The 22,205-nt window shown below is 33.9% G+C and overlaps 1 protein-coding gene and 1 long non-coding RNA gene across 6 annotated transcripts in view; one reads left to right on the top strand and one right to left on the bottom strand.

Moving 5' to 3' along the window:
* TSC22D2 (TSC22 domain family member 2) overlaps positions 1 to 22,205 on the top strand; it is a 54,541-nt gene that overhangs the window by 25,361 nt on the left and 6,975 nt on the right. For 2 of the 5 annotated variants that reach the window (XR_010410096.1, XR_006795629.3), the window contains 2 exons: positions 1,894 to 2,052; positions 21,608 to 21,659. Coding sequence is in view for 2 of the 5 variants with exons in the window: in XM_045903562.3 (XP_045759518.1) it covers positions 21,608 to 21,659 (52 nt within the window). In the remaining 3 variants the exon portion in view is untranslated. The remainder of the gene's footprint in view (positions 1 to 1,893; positions 2,053 to 21,607; positions 21,660 to 22,205) is intronic. The other 3 variants (XM_045903562.3, XM_045903559.3, XR_010410100.1) reach the window with 2 other exon arrangements.
* Positions 5,876 to 22,205, bottom strand: part of LOC123863723 (uncharacterized) — a 54,648-nt gene continuing 38,318 nt past the window's right edge. Inside the window, exon 4 of the long non-coding RNA XR_008505054.1 lies at positions 5,876 to 6,285. This is a non-coding gene — a long non-coding RNA (uncharacterized LOC123863723). The remainder of the gene's footprint in view (positions 6,286 to 22,205) is intronic.

Genomic DNA, 22,205 nt, shown 5'->3' with positions numbered 1-22,205 from the left:
TTTTAAGAATATTTAATTAATCCTAACTGTGTTCATCTACAAACACTTCAGTTACCCAATTTTATTTCAAATTTTTAATAAGGATTTCCTACATGTTGGAATTTAGTCATTGAAACCCTTCAAAGGTAACCCCTGTACTTGGTAGCAACTAATTTTGAAAATGCATGATGGAGAAAAATCTGATAATGGAAGTTTTGTATTTTTAAATGTAATACAGCTCTTAAGTCTTTAATTTACCATGTAGTTGTATAATGCACACAACCTTTAAAATTTTTCTCTATAAACGTCATAGAAAAATAACTAAATTTGCTTTATATGACTGGTTTTAATTCTGTATTCCAGAGGCTTTCCAGGCATTTGTCATAACATTGCTTATTGTTGACAGGCCCTTTAACGGAGGGTCAGGTAGTCTGCCCTTCAAATGGCCAGTCCATCAAAGCCTTCACAGACAAGCCAAATTACCAGCATTTCAGATACATGTATTTCAGGAAGTATATACTTTGCTACTTTTGGCTGGGTATTATATCTTCTCACGGGACTTGTCCCATGAGAGAGTAAATAATCCAAATAATTTTTTTTTAAATTATGGTAGTATTTTGGTTGATAGGAGACAAGAGTTACATAAGAACTTGCTAAAAATGTTTTGGTAATATGTTGATGAAATGACCACAACTTTAAACTACTATTTTTCCTCTTCAATATGGGTTTTTGCCTTCACCAGGTGATTACATTATAAGGCGATGCTTTAACAAAAGATAGTAAAGTTGTATGATTTTATTGAAGTCAAATGTGTTGTGAGATTACATTTGGAAAGATTATATTTGTAAATTGGAAAAAATCCTGATCTTCAGATTGTGTGGGAGACTTTAAAGACCATGTGTAATAGAAAAATTCCATTAAAATTTAAAATCTGTAACAGCAGAACTCCAACCCCTATATTTGGGTCAGATATTTCTGGAGATGGCTGCAGAGTTTCCTTACAATGCTGTCTTTGAGTTTTCTATAGCTTTGCTTGCATATATTGATCTTCCTCAGTGATGGCTTCCTTCCCCCACCCCCTTCCCTTGCCCCATTATGCCGTTTTATTTAGGGGGTTAATTTAGGCAAAAATATGCACATAAATATGTGGGTTGCCTTTTCTGTGGATTACTGACAATTAAAAATAGAAATGAGTATTCATACTGCACAGAAAATGTTACTAATATTACCCTTCAACAATTAAAATAGATGCCCAATTGAAAGCTTTCTTGTAAAAATTTAATAAATGTAAGATTATTCTTTAATATATTCCTACCCCTAATTTTGTTCTTTGCCTGTACACAGATGAGCTGTAGGACCACTTCTGAACAGGATACATTGTTATGTCTGTTATATAAAATGCATAATAAAATTTTATTTTTTCCATCATGTTGTTTAATTTAAAATTGGGGGATGGTAGAGACAGACTAGGATTTAGGCATAAAAATTGAATGCTGTCTTGAGCATTTAAATGATCGGTATGGATTATTACTGATCCATCCACCTGTGTTAGAAGTCTAGAAATTCATATGGATGTGAACCAGATAATAGACTCAAGTGCCATTCTATAGGACTACAAAACTGTCTGTAGCAAGTTACGGTGTTAAATCATAATTTCTGGATCATGATCTTAAACCTTTAATTGGTTCCATTTCTCCTTGACTCTCTACTAACAAGTATTCCTGATGGCCTGGAAGTCCATGTTGAAATTTACAGTTTGAAGTATCCAGATTAAATATGAAATTATTTTACATTAAAAAAATACTTAAGTACAAAATATCAGTTGTGTAATCATGGTAAAACATAAAACTTTGCTATAAAAGATTTTTAAAGGCTATTTGATTAAAACACTTATTTACTTAAACTCTTTGCTAGAATTTTTTTTAGAATTCAGCATCGGAGGAGGAATGTGACATAATAATGATCGAAAGCCGAAAGTTTAAAAGTTGTGATGCCCTCACATGGTTGGAGGGTTATTCTAGCTTCTAAGGACTGAATGTTGTCCACAAGAGTGTCTCATCAGGTCATAAATTGGTAAGACTTAATGGATTAGATTTTATGTATTATACCTGATGTTATTGTATTGAGATGAATATTTATGAACAGAATGAGCACATTGTATAACTAAGAGTATAGTATTAAATATAAGTTCAAACTTGGAATTTTAAATACTTGGGAGTATGTAATCCTTTCAAAATTTCATGAGGCTGAAGGCCGTATCTTTGCAGTGGTGTTTAATAATCAGTTTAAAAAATCAAGTGACATCCTGTATTATGTAAACATTATTTAAATATTGCTATGGCATCTAATATAGATGCTTACACTGTAGTTAAGAGCCCCAAATACTTTCTAGTTATTATCACAGGCGATATTTGAGAACTAATACATTAAGCTTTTATTTAAAAAAAAAAAACTTTACATCCATTTTCTTCATAAAATATAGTTTAAATTACCTTATTCGCTTTTGGGATTTTATTTTTCTTCTAGATGTCTGTAAAAATAAAGCCAGGAAAATTTTCTCAATTCTTATCTTGAGAACCAGTATCAAATGAAAATCATATACTAGAAGTCAATAGTATACTTTTTTTGGAAAATAAAAGATTTCCTTTTAACATTGTATTCTGCATGGAAAACAAAAATTTTAAAACTTGTTTTATATAGCTTCTTATTTTGCTTTGTTTTACACAGCTGTATTTTGTAGAGGACTCAGAATAATACAGTTTAGACTGGGATGAGATCTTAATCTTCAATCTGAAAATCATCATATTTTGCAGATGAAGAAAAAGGAACTTGGGTTAAGTTATATGTCCAAGGTCATACAGTTGTAGAATTAATATTTTCATTAAAGTACGGTGTACCTATCCTGTAAGTGGATCAAAAATTATTTGAAATTATCAAATAGGCTACCATATCTATTTCTAACTTTATCCTTAACCCTCTGGGGTAGTCAGTCTCTCCCTTACACACATACATCCTGTCTTTTGAATGATACTCTGAATTGTTTCTCATATGGTATTCCATGACTTTGATCATATTCTATAAACTTAAGTTTCATAAAACAGTAATTGCAATCATTAGTAGTTTGGAAGGAAATACAACAAACTAGTAACAGTTGTCTTGGATCCTATAAACTTAATTTTTTCATTTACCACAATAATTCCACATAATTTGGGTAATTAGGAAAATAATTTCTAATTTCTTTAGTGTAAGATACCCATCTTTAGTAGTCAGTGGATGGGTGGACCTCAGGGGATCATGAACCCTGTGAAATACTGGATGGAACTTAATGTATGTTCAGTTTTTGGTGAAAGGTTCAGAGCATTTGTCAGATTTTCAAAAGGAGTTGAATAACATTGCTAATGAATGTATCTAAGAGACAAGCCTTGTTATATACCCAACTACATGACGTAGGAAAGAAATTTTTAATGAGTACACTGATTATGTAACTCTTACTGAATTTTATCCAAGGCTAATTTATTATAATTGATCGTTAAACTGATGGAACAAATCAGAGCTTACCCACTTTTAGCTTAGGGATTTCATACTGTCAATCTCTGTGCTCAAATGTTGATTGGATTTCTGCACAGAGTAGTTTTATTTCTGCTACCCAGTGGCTACCTAGTGTGCCACGCACTATGCTATGTATTTGGGGCATGTTATTTATAATTTTCACAACGGCTGTATTATATAGATATTAGTACCTTCAGTTTACAGGGAAGGAAATTGAAAGCTTAGAGAGATTAGATAACTTGCTCAGGTCACATAGCCATTTAGTGGTGGAGCTAGGATTCAGATCTAGCTTTCTAACTGCAACCATGGCTCTCAGTTGTATGCTGGTATGCCTAGAGTACCCCTGGGGAACTTAAAGGATAAGGGAGAATTTTATATTGCGTGAAGATGTGAATACATAAATTTGATTACCTTTGAACTTAAGTAGCAATGGGCCATTCTTTATTATAAAACCATCTTTTAAAGCATCTGTCAAAAAAATAAATTTGGTAAATTGCTTATAATTTAAAATTAAGTATTTATTGCATTAGGAAATACCTTCTATTCAAATTTAATGTTTGTGATTATAAGCAAATATATATGTGTTAGAAAAGTTATAGTACTTACTAGAATACTATTGTGCCAAGTGTAACCGTTAAGGAACTCACCCTTTAATATTTAGGATTTATAAATAGCAGACATTCGGGGGAAGCAGTTTAAAAATCTGCTTTGAGCTGCCGATGTTTCTTGGGGTAGGGGAATGAATCACATGTAAAACCTCCTACTGAGTGCTGTGTCAGTTTCCCATTTGCCCTTAATTGTGAATAATTCTATAAAGATACCTTTTCTATGTTTACTTTTAAAACGTGTATGCCACAGAATTTATATTTTAGATATATGGATTTTTTTAACTGAGTACCTACTTTGTGTAAAACCTTTTCTTATTTTTATGTGTTTATAATAAAGTTCCTGTGTCTCAATAGGACTTAAATCCACAATAGTAGTACTGCTTAAAACAAAAACAAGTAAAACTGTAAGAATTTATTTACTCTTCAGTTTAGTTGAAATAGTCTGCCTATCAAGCATAAACTTAATTTCTTTAAGACCATGGTGTACAAGTGTACAACAACTTGATAGGTCATCAGAACATGAAAATACTATCTTAAAAATCTTTTTTTAGATAAGACATTTGTACCCCAGCTTCCTTAATAGTAACATATTTGCCTTTTCAAAATTAAAACTTTGGTATGTTTGGGAAATAGAATAAACAATTACACCTAAACCAAGTTTTTAACCCAGTGACGATCTCAGTGTTTTTATGTTCCCTTCCAGATTTTGAGTACATATGCATGGATATTAACAATTACAATCACAGTTAAGTAGCTTTTAAATAGTTTCTAGTGTTCCAAATATTTTTCTGATTTGTACAAAGCTGATACTGACATGTCATAGGTTTCAAATTTTGGACTGATAATTTTGATACCTAGGATACCATCCCTTCCAGTTTTTCCTTCTACCTCTCATTTCTTCTCAGTCCCCTGGCAGGCCTTTCCTTTCTGTTTGTTCTTTTAAGTATTACTGGTGTCCTCAGGATGCTGTTGAGACCCTCTTCTCACATTCTTCGTCATGCTAAGAATATGTAGATGGTTCTGAGTGTCATCTGTATGCTGTAGGAAGCCATCTGTATGCTCTAGGTGCTCAAACTTGTTACCTAGTCATCTCTCCTTAACACTCAAACTTCTGTGATCTCTCATAGCAGGTTAATTGCGAGGTACTGCCATGTCTACTTCCGTGAGTTTTTTTCTTAAGCCTATCCATCTCTTTCATCCCCATTCAGGGCACAGTCCTTTCTTACGTGGAAATGCAAAAACCTTCTAACTGGTCTTCATTATTTGAGTTGTCTAACATGGCTAACTGTAGGTGCTGTTCCTTTTACTTAGAACATTTGTGTGTAGGCTTCTGTCCTTTTAGATTCTCCACCCACCTGTGGCTCTTCCTTTACTAAACATTCTTTCCTGACCCTTGATCTTGATGATATTTCCCCAAAACACCCTCTAAAATCTTTCCTTGTCTTAGCATTTATCACACCTCTAACTCAACTGTATATTCATAAATTCTAGTGTATGGTTTATTCAGTGATGTGTCCACATAATCAGCATCTGATAAATGTTTAAATACAGTAAAATCCCCCAGAATGTGGCATCATAAGATTTAGTAACTGGAAAGAATGTTGGAAATTAACATATACAGTTAGAGGCAAGAATCAAATATAGAAACCACATCATGTCACTCCTAAGTTAATGTTCCCTGTGTATTTCATGATATTTAGATTTTGACCACTATACCTTCCTAATACAGATTATATAGTTTATATATTAAATGTTTAATATGTGCCAGACACTAATGCATTATCTCACTGAATACTCTTGTCTGGTCCTATTATTATCCTTTGGAGAGGATAAGTAATTTGTGTGAAGTTATATTATAAAAGTGATAGAATTGGGATTCAAACCTGGGTATGACTCCAGAGCCAAAGCCTTTTTATTTGATACCACCTGTGAGTTTATCTTCTGAGTCTAGAATTATACATCTGAGTTGGAAGGGAATTTAGTGGTCGTTATTCCAACCATTTGTCTCATTTTGTCTACATCGATGACATACCTTCTCAGTTGTCTATCCTATGAACACCTCCAGTGATGTTTATCTTAGCATCCTGGTCTTCTTTCTTTTTACATTTCCTGTTAAACCTTTTATAAATTCTTGATGTACACAGAGAATCTAAAATGTGGAGCAGAAAATCAGATGATTACCATCACTGAAAGCATTTAGTAAAGAGATTAGGTTCATGTAAAAATATTCTGTCAACATTGAACTAAGAACATTCTCTAGTTCAGTGTTTTCATAGCTGCCATAATCAAGAATATGGGTTCCAGTTTGTGGCCAAAAGTCATTAGTGTTAATATAAATGTAGTTCTAAAGTTCTTTTTCAAAAATGGATAAGGAGATATTGCTTAGTATCTTAGAGATCACAAGGATGTTTTTCCACTTCATAATTATTGATTCTAGTGATGATGCAAGGATTTCACAGGACTCCTGTATACTGCTCTGATCCAGCAATGTGTAAAAAGAGTAAAGTACTATACATCTGAATTTCTTCAGATTCCTAGATCTAGTTCACTTAGAACTTCACTTGTCTATGAGACATGCTTAAAGGCATGGCAATAGAAGTGTACCTGACTAAACTACTAAGCCTTTGGCCTCTTCTTTCCACCTTCAGGATAGCTTTTGGTTTTTTTTCACTTCTTCTCTTTAGATTCGATTCTAATTGTCTACAGAGAATGATACCGGGCAATTGAGAGAACCCACAGATAGGTATTTATGATGTATGATTATACAATTAAGCCTTTCTACTAGGTTCACAAAATTATTTTCCCTAAATCCAAGATTCTAATGTAAAAAGATCTTTGTCAAGGTTTCTATCCAAAAGATAAGAGTTTTTAAAGTCCATTTCATTTTCTACAAGGTCTTCTATGAGTTTCATCATTCCCATGATCTGTATATGAAACTGCTAAGTTTCACTGGCATAATTTTGTCAGAAGTAACCTGAAAGTCCATGGAACTCTAGCTATTCTGTTCCTCAAACTTTGTTTTTCTACTGACTTACTTCAGTTGCCAGTTATATAGAAACTACTACACTTTCTTCTTCAGTGAGTAGAAACCAGATGCAAGAGTATCACAAGAAAAGATTTATTGGCTTTTTGTTTAAGCTATCTTTGTCAAGGAGAAAAAAAATTTCTCAGGAGGCCTGCCCATTTTTACTATGTTCAAGGGATACTCTTTTCATTAGTTTCTAATATTTAAAAAGCTGGTTAATTTCTTAATTTCTTTCTCCTGGCATGATTAGCCCCACATAACATAACATAAGCTTATGCTAATTTACAAAATATAATTAGATAACATTAAATAATATTTTATTCTATCTTTTTCTTCAATTAAATGTTTAATATCAGTTCTGTGCAAAGTGTTATGATTAGTAGACCCTCTGGATGGACACAGTTCCTCCCTTTGCGGTTCAACTCAAGGGTGAAGAACATTAAATAGACACAACAAAAACAATTATTTATGGAAGAATCAAGAAAGGAAGAGAGCAAAGAGTGTAGGTGAAGCATTCCATTTCAGATGACAGTCTTAGCTCCGGAATCTAAGGTGATTAACAAATTTCAGGTCATGTTGTAAGTCTGGAATTCATCATAGATAATTTTATACAAATTGAGCTCTACAAATGATTGTAAAGTTCTGTCATTTACCAAATCTATGTTACAGTATTGTTATTACCTAGAAGAATTCAAGGACTTGGATCTACAATGATATGAGAAAAAGTTGTTAGCTGTTAAAAACTTTACAACTGAAAATATACCTATTTGAGTATAGTTCTGCTTGAGTGAAAAAATCTTTTATAACCCTTTAGATTTTATAGTAGTTCTACTTTATAATTTTTTGCATTATCTATACCAGAATCTCCTTTTGAGTTAAGTAATTCTAAAGCAGTAATTTTCAACTAGAATAATACGTAGTGTAGAAGCAAAGCAGTACTTGTCCCACTCTTGATTTGTTTTTAGTAATATTTAATTGTTGAAATTTCATATAACACTAAAGGAAGGCATGGGAGATGTTAAACACTTTTTTTGAAATTTTTATGTTGAAATAAATTCAGTAACATGTCAGTGGCCTTTGGAAAAATTTCCCTCAGTACATTAAGACTTTTTTACAGTCATTAATGTTCAATCCACAGGAATACTGTGCTTAATAAATATTGATGTAAGTTTAAATCTCAAGTCAAACAATTTTTATTAGCATATATTTTGTGACTGCCTTAACATTTGACTAATTGAGTACAAAGGAATCAAGTAAATTTAAGGCATAACTAGGATTATTTCATTCTTTGAGTAAGATGTAAATACAAAGACTGTTTCTTAATACTAATCATAATTGATTTTTATTTGTACCTCACTGCTTCATTTGCAATCTAAGAAACACTGGGATAGCAAGCCTTACACAGTGTCAGTCCAAATTGATCCAAACAATAAAAAGAACTGATTATTATTTTTAGTGTTTACGACTGTAAAAAATCTCATAATCATCACAGCAGTCCTTTAGGGTAGGTACAACTATGGTCCCATTTTACAGACAAGGACTCTGGTTTTAGTATGTTAGCTTGCTATGATCATCCCACTAGTAAGTAGTGGAGTTGGGATTTAAAACAAGCTTGTCTAATTCTGAAGCCTGTGCTCTTTTTATGTATTTATTTCTTTATTTTCCAGATAGCTTGAGCTAGAAGGAAGGGGAGGAGGGAGAGAGAGAAAAGCAGGTTCCACGCCCAGCATGGGCTCCAGGCTCAATCTCAGGACCCTGAGATCATGCCCTGAGCCAAAATCAAGAGTCAGACACTTAACCGACTAAGTCACCGAGGCGCCCCTGAAGCCTGGGAAACCACTTTATTATTCTTTTAGAATTTAGTCTTTTGCTTAAGCAACTCTTAAGAGGTAAGATGTCTTGCCCCAGAATGAAGTAGAGAGCAAAAGAGATTTAAGCAAGTGGTAGTAAACTTGATAACCTAGACAACTTTAACTCATCTGGGTATATATTTTATATGCCAAAATAGAACAATACTTTATATTTGTTGAAGATGAGCAATTTTTTGCTCAAACCCAAGCCAATCCAAATTTTCGAAGAACCCCAATTGCAAAACATGTACTGACTTATTAAAAGTAGAATAGAACAGAGTTTTTCCCTGATAAGATATTCTCTTCATTTTGACTGTTCCTTTAGTCTAAGCCAGAATGAAGCAACTGTCTCTTTAAAAACCTTGTGATACTTTTATTCTTCTGGGTTTATCCCTCTTTTGAAACAGTTCCTTGGTAACCTTCTTTATATTTACTTCCTTACTACCCCTGGATTTTGGGGACAGATTGGAGGAGACATAAGGTAACAAAGACTAGTTAATCACCTAGAAACAGAAGCTGGGTCTTGGTCAGATAATCCTAAGGGCTAGCCTGATACAATTTTACTTTGTCCATACAACTACGTATGTTTTTTTAAATAAAGCTATTATGAATAACATCTCTGTACCTTTAGGAATTGGGCATAAGTGAAAAGATAACCTTTAGATGAATAAAATTGTCTCTGCTCTGCACTGGTATTTGGCATTTGGTATTCAAGGGGATTGTGTCATATTCATTCATTTGGTTAGGCCTCATTGTGGAAATGGGATTGAAAGGATTTTTTCAAGAACTGTTAAGTTGAAAAAAATAGTATACATAATGCTGGAGATAGAAGAAGCAAATGTGAGGCCATTCCATGAAAGAAATAATTAGCTTTCCCAAGAAGGGTAGTTTCTTCCTGAGCCCCCATCTTTTGTTAACTCTTCAGTAGTTAGTGTTCATTTGTCTTCTTCCTACTTAAGCAAGCTCATCTCTCACAGTTTTGTTTTACCGACCACATTCCAGCAGCTCTCAAATCTAGACTTCTAGGCCAGAGATTACTCGAGTTCTAAATACCTATTTCCAGCAACCTTCTTTCTATATTTCTCCACTAGAATCTATATCCCAGATGTCTCAGAATTCAACAGTCCCAAGTGAAACTTAAATTTCTCATTTTCTCACCTTTACTTAGGTTCCTCTTCCACTCGTTCCCTGCCCCCTAAAATCTAGCGGCCTTCCTGTGACACATAACCATCTCCCCACTCCTAATTACTCCAAGCTAAAAAAAACTCCAGCCATCCTTGATATTTTCTTTGTTATAGGTGAGTCCCTTTTCTTTTGTCACCCCCCACCCCCATCTCTCATAGATTCTCCGCTTCAATTGTAAAAACAATTTCATTTTTCCTTGCTTTAATGCCTGTGACCAAGCATTTTGCAATGTCCTGATAATCTCCCCACTCCTTGGTTGCTTAGGTAATTCTTTTTGTTTTTTTTTTAAGACCCGTATCGAGTGTTCTCTTTCCTTCTCACCAATCCCCATCCCCACCACACGTACATGCCCCAAAAAAGCCCACATTCAAGGCTTACACTAAGTTCCATAGAAGCCTTTGAAACTAAATGATGAAGGAAAAAGCCCAGTGACAGTAATTTGCCTCAGGAAACAGCAAATCTGAGGTGAGGCCAAGCTGCAACATGTATCTGCTATTTCCGTATCTAGTGATCTTCCCACTGATGGACATCATCTAACTTCGTACTCTTCCAGCCAGTGTTCATTGAGTGTTGGGCATTGTGCAGAGGAGACAGATGAGAAATTACCATTTTTTTTATTAGTGTCATAGAAAGATAAATGTTACTGAGATTTGGCTATGTAGGAAATTAGAGGCAAATTTGGATTACCTAGATGTATCAATTAGATATTAGGCAGCAAGAAGATAGGGCAAGTTTAGTTTGACTGAAAATGAGGAATGAGATTAAGAACTATTTCTCCAATTAATTTGTTTTGAGTTTAGTTAAAATGCTAGCATTACCCATGTCCATAAGATACCAAGGACTGCTTTGGGAAAAGTCAGTTTTGCCATTAGGCTTGGGAAATGGCTTTGGAGGTGATGTAGTATGGCTAGCTTACGTTATAGCTGGAGAAAGAAGCCCCAGAGGCAAATATATTAAGTGATATATTTAGGACTCAAATTCCAACTATACAATTTGTGAATCCAGGCTTTTACAGCATCCTTTAGTAGGTGGCTGCTGGCCCCTTGATAGATTTTGTATAGCACATAGAGTTTTGTCTGGTAGGATGCAGCTATTAAAACACAGCCTATGATAGATAACGTGGTTAGAGCTATAAGGGTAGTGTGGGGCATGACTTACTATACTACTTCTGGAAGGGTCGGAAAACTAGCCTTTACAGAAAATAATTGAGTTGAAACCTATGAAAGAATGGTAGAATTTCCACAGAAATATTTAGAGAATGAGAAACAGTATGAGCAAAGAGAGTGAGAATAAACTACACAGTCTCAAGGAGTTTAGGATATCCAGTTTAAAAGTTGAGCAGGCATTTGGAATGGGAGGGAATAATGTAATGTTGGCATTAGAAATAAATTAGTAAGCTAGTTCTGATTTTTTTTTCCTTTGACCCATTTTTATGTCATTGCTAAAGAATTCTGAATTACTTTTAGAAATGTTAGGTGGATTAAAAAAAAGAGAGAGAGAGAGACATGTTAGGTGGGTTTAGCTATATAAAAAGGTTGTTTTTATAATAGGCCCACCGCTGGGTGAAGTTAATTCAATGCTTGTTGTTGGTCTCTGAAATGAAATGCATATCTTAAGAGTGTTAAGTTTTTGTTTTGATTTCCCTTGACATTCTTTTCTATCATGTTCTTTCTCTAGTTTTGTTCATTTTCATACACTTACACCATGAAAATTTCCTTAGGTGATGAAAGTGCTATTATTTCTTCATAATCAAAAGGAAGGAATGCTGTTATTAACCTTTTAAAGGAGAATTGATCTTTACTACAAAATGACTGTTAAACATAGTCCCTTCCCTGGAAGGCCTTTGTTAATCTTTATCCTTAACATAGCTGAGGTAATTTGAACTCTTCTGTGTTTTTAATGTCTTCGTTCATATTAAGAATTTTTATTGAGTTCTTCTCTCTTTTTCTATTTAAATTTTTCACCTTTCTATGAAAGATGGTTGAAAACATAAACCTTTTGCTAGATTAAGGTATACTTAATTTGTTAATTCTAATGTTTTCAGCAGTTGGTTAACCATCAGCTTCGATTCCAGCAGACCAAAAGAATGGTTTTAGAATATCTAGAATGAATATATAGGATTACATCCACTTTATTCCCTTTCAGTATAGTTACATTATTTTTGTAAGGTATTCTGAGCTAGACATCAGTTGGCAACATTTGAAATCCTTTCTAAGCTGTCTCCCCCTTTTTACTCTTAGGTGCTAGTATACATCTCAGTCTAGATAATTGTCAATCATATACTGTTTTCCCAGTCTCCAGGAAGTAAATTAAAGTAATAAGGACTGTAGTGTCAAATTGTAATTTGGGCTTAAGCCCCTTGATATACATCCTTCATTTCAATCAGTAATGAATTATCCTATCATCAAATTACCTATTGCTGCTGGGTAAGTAGTACAATGCAGGCTCTTTCAAGAGAGCCTGCTCTAAATGTAAGCACTCCAACATTCAGGAAAATGCCGCTCTCCTCCTACCCCTTTCTCATACCCTTTCTTATTTCAGTCCTGACTCAAAGGAAGAAAATAACTTTTTCATCCTGTCAAACCTTGCCTAATGTTAGTCTAATAAAAAATAACTAGCTAGTGCATAAGCTCATCTGCCTTTAAGTAGATACGATTTTTTTTACATTTAAGTATTTAACTTGAAATAAGAATACTAAACTTTTTTAGTTTATTTGGAATATTTGGATTGTAATGGTAAAATTGCTGTGCATATTTCACTTTTGTATTATTCTCCAGTTTTTCAAGACTGAATTTTTACATCTTCCATCTTGAGTGTTTTGATAGAAAGAATTTTAGTTTGGCTAGTTTTTAAATTGTTTCCTTACAGTGACTCTATGAGGAAAAAACGATCAGAATTTTACTGCCTAATACTAAAATAACTCCCTCAAGATACCCTCACTTGGAAATGTAAAGATATCTAAACGTAAAGTGATCTAGAAAAAGAAGGTAAAGTTAATATTAGTATATCAAAGATGTTTATCACAGACTTTTATTTTTTCTTACCAGAATCATTTTGAACAGAAATAGGTATATTAAGAGTTATAAACATTATTTATATGATACTTTTTAAGTGATTATCATTCACCCTAAGCCGAAGAAATAAATTTTACAAATCACAAATATCACTTATATTGTTGTTTTGAATGTTAAACAAAGTACTGATCTTCTAGAATGAAGTAGTTCCTGAGGAAAATGAAGTTGTTGGCTCCTCTTCCCTCCTTTTTTTCTTCTCTGTTTCCTGTCTGCTATTTGTTCATGTCTTAAGTTCACACTGTACAGGGTAATAACTCTTCCGTGAGTCATTTTCATTTTGGAATGTGGTTGGTTTTTTTGTTTTTTGTTTTGTTTCTCAGTATTCTCCAAAGTGCAATGAAAGTATTCCATCTCTGTCCCCCATCTGCCTGCCTTCCCAGACAGATAACCACTTTCTTAGTTTGTATGTGTGTATTCTTCCAGTTTCTTTGTGCATATGCAAGCAAATACTGTATCTATATCACCCTCATACAGTGGTAATGTACAGACATCTGCACCTTCACTTTTAAAGATCTCCAGGGTACATTGTTCCCATCTCAGTACACAGAAAAGCATCTTTGTAGGGTCGTCTTTTATAGATGGGTAGTATTCAATTGAATAAATGGCTATACCATGATTTATTTAATCAGTTCCATGTTGATTATTAGAAATCTTGCTGTTTTAAACAGTGCTATAATGAGTAGCATTGTAAATATATTCTATCCCATGTATGTAGAAAATATAGGATAAATTCCCACATGTAGGATTGCCGACTCAAATAGTAAATAAATAAGAGTGAGTGAGAATGTATGTATGTGTAAAACTGTGATATAACCAAATTGCTCTGTGTAACGGTTATACCAGTGTACAACTTAAATCCGCACCGTATGAGAAAGCCCATTTCCCACAGCCTCACTAACAGCGTATTAAATTTTAGTATGTTTGACAGTCTGTTTAGGGAAATGGTATTATAGTTTTAATCTGTATTTTTATTATGAATGAGAGCCTGGGTTTTTTTCATGTCTTGTGGATTATCCATGTGAAATCTACCCATTTTTCTAATTGGAGTTCTAGTCTTAATAGATTTCTAGAAGTACTTTGTATTTTAGTGAAATTATTGAAGGAGTTCTTTATTTTTCTATATTTTGAGGCATCTAGTTAAGTTTCTCCAAAGTATTACAGACATTCTTCCTAAGTGGACTTTTTAAAAGGCCATTAATACAGATGATATGGTTGATCTGGACAAAAGGGGTCTGAGGTAGGAGAGGGACTTTGTATTAATTGTATACCTTTTTATGTATACTCTTTGTATTTATTTTTTACCACGTGCATGTATCTTGTTTAACTTTTATTTTGAAATAATTATTGATTCATAAGAAGTTGTAAAGAAAAAAGTATAGGGAGGCCTCATGTACCCCTTCACCCAGTTGTGTGTGTCCTGTCCCCTGCCCCCTTCCTGCAATGGTAACATCTTACATGGCTGTAGCGAAAGGTCTAAAGCCAGGAAATTGACATTGGTATAATCCATAGCATGTATCCTTTTTTACTCTTTAACTATTCATTTCTGGCCAGGATTTTTACCTTAAATTAATTAGATGAATGTAAAATATGCTAAGGATATAATTGGTTTCTGTAGATGCTAAAAGCAAATATCAATCTTTGTGTAAATATTTAACTGGGTTTTTAATTGTTCCTTGGTTAAAAGTTTGTTTTGTTTTGTTTTGTTTTTTGCACCATTGTGAGACTGGTTATTTGAGAAAATAATAACATTTAGTTATGTGAGTAGCCAATTTTACCTGCTTATTTATCATGAATAATAGCTTTTATCATTCACAAAAATCACTTATTTTGTGTTATTAATAAAAATCTTCATGGGCCTTTTTATGAATTTAATCATGAAATTAAACAGATTTTTTGTTTTTACCTAGAGAACTTATGGTCAGTAATTAGAATACATAAAATTTTTAGTTCTTAGCTTAATTTACTGTTAACTTTGATAGTTTTATTGCTAAACACAGAAGTTTGCATTTGGCCATAGAAGTAAGTTTACCTGAATTGTATCTATTTTGGCTCTTTTTTAGAAGGAGGGCTGTTATTTGCACTTAAATGTTAAGCTGTAAATATTTTTTAAATTCCTCTTACAGAAGAGTGATGTATTTTTTTCTGTTTAACTTTTATAGGCTTGCTGAGCTGTACATTCATTAGATTTATTTTTTTTGCTATTAGCAACTTAATAATTTCTTTCTAAAAAACAAAATATGTATTTCTTAGAAAAAAGGCCAAATGTAGGGGCGCCTGGGTGGCTCAGTTGGTTGAGTATCCAGCTCTTGATTTTGGCTCAGGTCATGATTCCAGGGTTGTGGGATCAAGCCCCATGTTGGGCTCTGCCCCAGGCATGGAGTCTGCTTGATATCTCTCCCCCGCCCAGCTCTATTTAAAGTGAGTAAGTAAATCTTTAAAAAAAATAAAAAAGAAAAGAGGCCAAATGTTACCTAAGTTAGGATTAATCCATTTTAGTAATAATTATGTTATTTTAGAGTTTATTGGCAGGGGAGGGGGGGAATGAAGGTTGTACATTATTTACTAGAAACAGTATGTGATTCCTGAAGACTGGCCTCTAAGAAAGATTGTAGCTTCTTCTTTTGGAAAGATTGTAGCTTCCACTTGTGAGTTTATGAAGAATCATTTTTACCTTGTTTGGGTAAGGGGGCTTGAACATAAGTATATCATATTTGCCAGCTCAATCAAAGTTATTATAAAAGATTTGATTTTATAATTTGGGGAATTCCTGTAGTGGATTTTTAATTGTGATTGTGACTCAACACAGAAAGTTAGAAGGGTCTTTTAGCAAAAAGAAGGTAATTTTTTAAATACTCTGCATATAGATACATATAATTTTAAAATATCTTCAGCTTATTAACAGACCAAAAGAACATTTTAGTTCTTGGGGCGCCTGGGTGGCTCAGTTGGTTAAGCGACTGCCTTCGGCTCAGGTCATGATCCTGGAGTCCCGGGATCGAGTCCCGCATCGGGCTCCCTGCTCAGCGGGGAGTCTGCCTCTCCCTCTGACCCTCCCCCCTCTCATGCTCCATCTCATTCTCTCTCTCAAATAAATAAATAAAATCTTTAAAAAAAAAAGAACATTTTAGTTCTTAGCAAATAGGTAAACTATACTATACTGGCTGTCTGAAGATCACAGAGCCTTTTCCAAGAAGTTACCTCCCTTGTTCTCAGAGTTGAACCTCTTCTAAGAATGTGCTAGATAAGATAAATGACATATTGTGCACATAATTTAATTTTGGATCCATGCTTATGGTTTCACAAATGACATTTGGTACATAGTTAAAGCACTCTTCATAACATACATAAGTCTGCATTTCTCTTAGGTTGTTATAGATAGTTGCTTATTGCTTCCACACAGTTTTACTGTTAAGGTAGAAAAAGCATGTGTTTTGACATTAAGTCTAGGTTTCAGTTCTGTCTCTAGCATTGTGCGTTGAGTCAGTTACTTGGCTTCAGTTTCCTCAACTGTAAGATGAGATTGTTTCTCAAGCTTGCAGTAAGGACTTGCTAAGTAATGTGTACCTGCAAAAGTGGGCAATCATTTAAGTGTTCTTTTCCTCTACCTCCTTGCTTTGTTAATTAGCATTTGTGTTGAGGGGAGAACAGAAGAAAGACAAAGTAGTAAAAATGTAAGAGAAGAAATTTGCTCTATTTTTATTTTAAACAAGTAGCCATGGTGTCTCTGTCCACATTAATGAAGATAAAATTTTAAGTTGATTTCTCATAAAGAGGTGTTTTTTTGTTTTTTTGTTTTTTTTAAGTGAGATCAAGTTAGCCTAACCTCACCTTCATGGATTTTAATTTTTAGAGAGGAGAGACTGGAGATGTTTTGTACAAAGTCGTTGAGCTGAGAGCATGAATGAAACAGCCTTTTAAGAAAGATGAAAATGTAGGGAATTTGTGAAGCCAGAGGTTCATGTCTGGCCTCTTCTCAGTGAGGTTGCCAAGTGATCTATTGAGATAAGAGGAAGGAGGTCTGGGAAGAAAAACTATGGTGTGGGGAGCCACCTGGTATGAATTTTAAAATGAACAGCATTGAAAGCCAAGCTATTTTACTGTACCTTGATACATTGGGTTTTATTTTTCCTGTGAATGTGATTGTAAAAGGCAAAAGATTTATGCGATCTGACTTTATTTAGACACTAAATTCAGGGATGCCTGGCTGGCTCAGTCAGTGGGTGTGTGACTCTTGATTTCAGGGTTGTGAGTTCGAGCCCTACAATGGGTGTAGAGATTACTTAAAAAAAATAAATAAAATAATAAGAAAAAACACTAGGGGCACCTCCGTGGCTCAGATGGTTAAGCGTCTGCCTTCAGCTCAGGTCATGATCTCAGGGTGCTGGGACCAAGCCCTGTATCGGGCTCCCTGCTCGGCGCGGAGCCTACTTCTCCCTCTCCTACTTCCCTCCTGCTTCTGCTCTGTTGCTCTCTCTGTCAAATAAATAAATAAAATCTTTAAAAAAGAAAAAACACTAAATTCAAGCTCATTTCCTTCTTTGGGAGGCTGTAATTCTAGTAAAAAAAAAATTCATATAAAAATTCTTATAAAAATACTGTAGCTATATGCTTGTTGTCTTTTTCCCCTACAGTTCTATATTTCTGTCCATTTCCTCCATAACCACAATTCTTAATTAATCTAGTAAATACTAATCATGGTATGTTTTTATGCTAAAAGATTGACCTATATCAAACAATGTTTCTTTTTACAAATTATCCCTTGCCTTTATATAGCACTTACAGTTTACCAGAATAGTTACAAAGTCTTAGGAACTTAAGTTAACCATCAAGTTATAGGGTGGTGAATACAATAATAAAAAAGAAAACAAGGCATAAAACTTTAACATTAGGTCAAGGAAGCAAATAAAGGAAAATTTTTCATTCTGCTTCGGTTGATCGTTCTCATTTTTAAGAGTGTGAAGCCCAAACCACTGTGTTGACTTTGAACACAATAGAAGACAACTTCTTACCCTCTTTGAAATAATATTCTTAAACCATGTTCAAGGATCCTGAAATAGAATACCCTCTTATTTGCTTATTTAAGACTACCATATTGATATCCTTATTATAAATCAGTTTCTCAATCTTCAGTTTCTATCAGTCACCTGGAGGAGTTATTAAAATAGATTTCCAGGATCCCACCTCAAGAATATGTAATTTAGTAGGTCTGGGGTGGACCCAAATATTTCCATTTCTAACAAGTTCCCAGGTGATGCTGCTACTGCTGGTCCAGTAACCATACTTTGAGAACTATGAATTTATTCAAACTCAAAATATTTTAATGGCCTTCTAATATAAACCAGTAATTGTTTCAAATCTAATGGCTGTCATATTGACTCTTTCAGACTCTTTCAATTCGCTTTTGAGCTCTTATGCACCAAGCACTGTGTTCACTTCTTCACAGTGGGTGGAGATGAGGAACCTCTCTCAAGGAACTCAGTCTGATAGAGTTACAGATGTAGTAGTATTTAAACTCCTTTAATCCTCACAGGAGTTTTATGAATTGAGGTATATAACCCTTATTTTAGATGAGAAACCTGAGGTCTAGAAAGGCTGAATAGTTTTCCAGAATTCACACAGTGAGTATATGGAGGAGCTGGAATTTGCTATTCTGCTTTTCTGGTTATGCAGTATGAAAAGTTTGTGAACCACAGGAGAGATGGAATAACTGGTTCTACCTTAGGAAATCAGAAAGCATTACAGGAGACGTGGCATTGGAGCATCTTAAGGAACAAGTAAAAGATAGCCAGATGAATTGGAACCATGAGCATTTGCAGCTGAGGGAGCAGTTCTGCAAAGCCATGGAAACCTGAGAGAATCTAGGTTTCACAGACTGTAAATAGTCAATGTGTAAGACACACAATAATGTAATAACACAATAGGCCAGATGGAGTGTGAGAAGAAAGGAGACCATAGAAGCCAGGGGTCAAAGTCATGAAGGGTAAAAAGTTTTGTATTCGGGGTTAAGAAGTTTTTAAAATAGGATTAAGTTTTTTTATTCTTTCTCTTAGAGCTTTCATCTTTGTAAGCCATTGGTTCTCAAAGTATGGTCTGTCAGGTGGCAGAATCAGCATCACCAGGAAACGTGTTAGAAATGCAAATTCCTGGGCCCCACCCCAGACCTTCTAAATCAGAAACTGAGGCGAAACCCAGCCATCTGTTTTTAGACCTCTAGATGACTGGTGCATGCTAAAGTTTGAGAACCACTGCCATAGGTTATATAAAAAACAGCCTTCAAAATAGCCAGAAATCGCTGTAGTGATAGTAATTGAATCTGATTTAATTGTTTAAGTAAAATGCTTAACAAAATTGGGTTATTAATACTTTTTAAGAGACACAGATCTTCAGTATGATCCATTTATACTTTGCAAACCTATTCCTTCATTGCTGTAAAAGAGGTCTGAGTCAGGATTAGAGTTTATTATATCAACAAAGAATAGGATGCTAATTACTGGTCCTTAGCCTAAGGGGAATGGTTTGGAAACTTACCAATATTATTTTAATCATAAAAAAAAGTAATTTCCTTGTTAAGGGTTAGGGGTTTATTTTTTGTTTTGGTTGCTTGTTAATATATAAAACTGGTGTTAGCATTTAAGGTGTTCTATTTAAAATATTTTAAAAGAATTGAATGTATTTACATCAAGAAATGACTAAAACTAATTCACTTTTTCCTTATTGGCATAGAAATAAAAAATATTGAGAGTATAATCTAGGATGGTCAAACTAATCTCAATGCCTGGCACTGTCTTTTTTGCAAATTGCAGCCGGTATTTGGTGAACATATCCACGTGGTGTCTGAACTGAACTTTACACCAAAGCCTTACGGTTTATATAGTTGTTCTATAGTTTATAGTTACATATAGCCATACTTTGTTTTGCACAGCTCTACAAGCATTTAAAGCCTAACATATATAAGTATTTATTAATGATCTATATATCCTTTCTAGTTATTAGGTATATAAAATCTGTTTTCATCTTAGCAATAGCAGCAGCAAGAAGTAAAGGTGTATGCTGTAATTAATGTGACTAATGCTCAGATAAACAAGTTTGTGTCTTCTGTGTATTGATGCAAGGATTTAGAAGTAGGAAGTCCACTGAGGCATTGACCCGACCCCTTCATTTTACACATGAGGAAACCGGTCTAGGGAAATTAAATACTTGATGTGCTGATGGTCACACAGGTAGTGAGTAGCAGAACCAGGATTATAACCAGATCTACTTAGATTACAGTGTAAAAGGCACCACCACCTAAGACAGGATATTCCTGCTCCTCAATATATAGCAGTCTGAGGGCCCACATCATCTAAAACAGAATAGCCTTCAAATATATTAGCACCTAAATTTTCTTTTTTCTTTTTTTTTTTAGCACCTAAATTTTCTTAGATAGAATATACTTTATGAAGAGTATTTTGCAAAGTTTGATATCAATTATTTAAAGACCTCTTTTTGTATTGATAAAATAGATTAAAATTATCAGGTTTGTCTTTACAAGAAAATCTAATAACTGTTCTTCAAAATTTACAAAAATGCCAAGAAAAGGATATAGATATTCACTATTCTTACTGTTTTTAAGAGGACAATTATTGAACCTTCTGTTATTATCATACAAATGCTAAGGTGATTGTTGAACTTGGGATATCCTTACTAGCTAGACTACTTCCAAATATTTCCAGGAAAAACTGGTCTAAACAACATACCTTTGTAGGTGATTTTTGCCAGCTAGTAACCTACAATGAAAGTATGAAGATTTGCCAGAATGTTGAGATTGGCGTTAACCAACCCTACTAGTATCATTTGCCCAAAGGCCCTTTAGAAGCTGGTTCTAGAAATTTTTAAACCAGAAGTAAAACCTATAGAGGAAAGTCATCATCTGAATTTTAATGCAATAAGTGACCACTAGAATTTCCACATGAACGTCAATTAGAATATGTAATTGGTAAATGAAGAAGTTTAAAAGATGGAGAGAGTGTACTGCTCATTCAAAAGGTATCTTTTTAAAAGTTCACGGAGTTAAGAGCTCCTGAATAGAATTGGGAGTTGCTTTTAAAGTAGCATATGTGTGTCATAGGGAAATTAGAAATGTTGGCACTACAAAGGATTTTTGGAAGTCTTCTATTTACTGAGATCCCTCATTTTCAAAATAAGAGCTTTGAGTATACTGAAATTATGAGAATAGACTTAATAAGCTATTTTAAGTTACTATTTTTGGTTTTGGTAAAACAAATGTTTTTATTTTAAGAGTTAGAAAGAAGGTTCCGTTTTTAGAATAATTTAATGAAATACTCTAATTTTTTCCAGTGCATCTGGGGGAGGTGGTGTAGCCATTGACAACAAAATAGAACAAGCAATGGTAAGTAAAAGTTTATAGTTCTCTCATTTCATAGGTTGTTGGTTGTAGGAAGCATTTGGTTTTTATCAATTCTAAAAAAACAAACACCTAATTTAAAACAAGATAACCAACGTATATTTTTTGATAATCAGATTTAGTTGAAGATGCTAGAATATAGAGAATTTTTAGTCTGGAAATATCAGTGGAGTTAATATTTCCCCCCATTTGGACATCTCACATTTCATGCATTATCATTGATAAATCAGGGCCATTTTGAGGGGCATACATAATCAGAATGCATTATGTGCCTTCAAATATTTCAGCATCAAAAATAGTTTATAGGCAAAGAGTATTAAAATGAGAACTTTAGCTGGAAGCCTTCGTTTTTATAAATGCTGTTTTAGTCACTCTAATAAATAGAACTTGTTGAATCTTTTTCTGATTTCTGCTATTACTGTCAGTTTTTTGTTCCCTTAGAGATATTCTGTTCGTATTATATAAAATATTTTGATTAAGGCTTATTAAAACTATATAAGGACCATTAGTCACAAACTATTTTTCTTTAGG

Source organism: Mirounga angustirostris, unplaced genomic scaffold (assembly GCF_029215605.1).
Source record: "Mirounga angustirostris isolate CCGP_5_RB_7025 unplaced genomic scaffold, mMirAng1.0.hap1 SCAF_1, whole genome shotgun sequence".
Classification (NCBI taxonomy): Eukaryota; Metazoa; Chordata; class Mammalia; order Carnivora; family Phocidae; genus Mirounga; species Mirounga angustirostris.
Note: the sequence above shows the minus strand (reverse complement) of the source record. Positions and strands in the feature narration are given on the sequence as shown.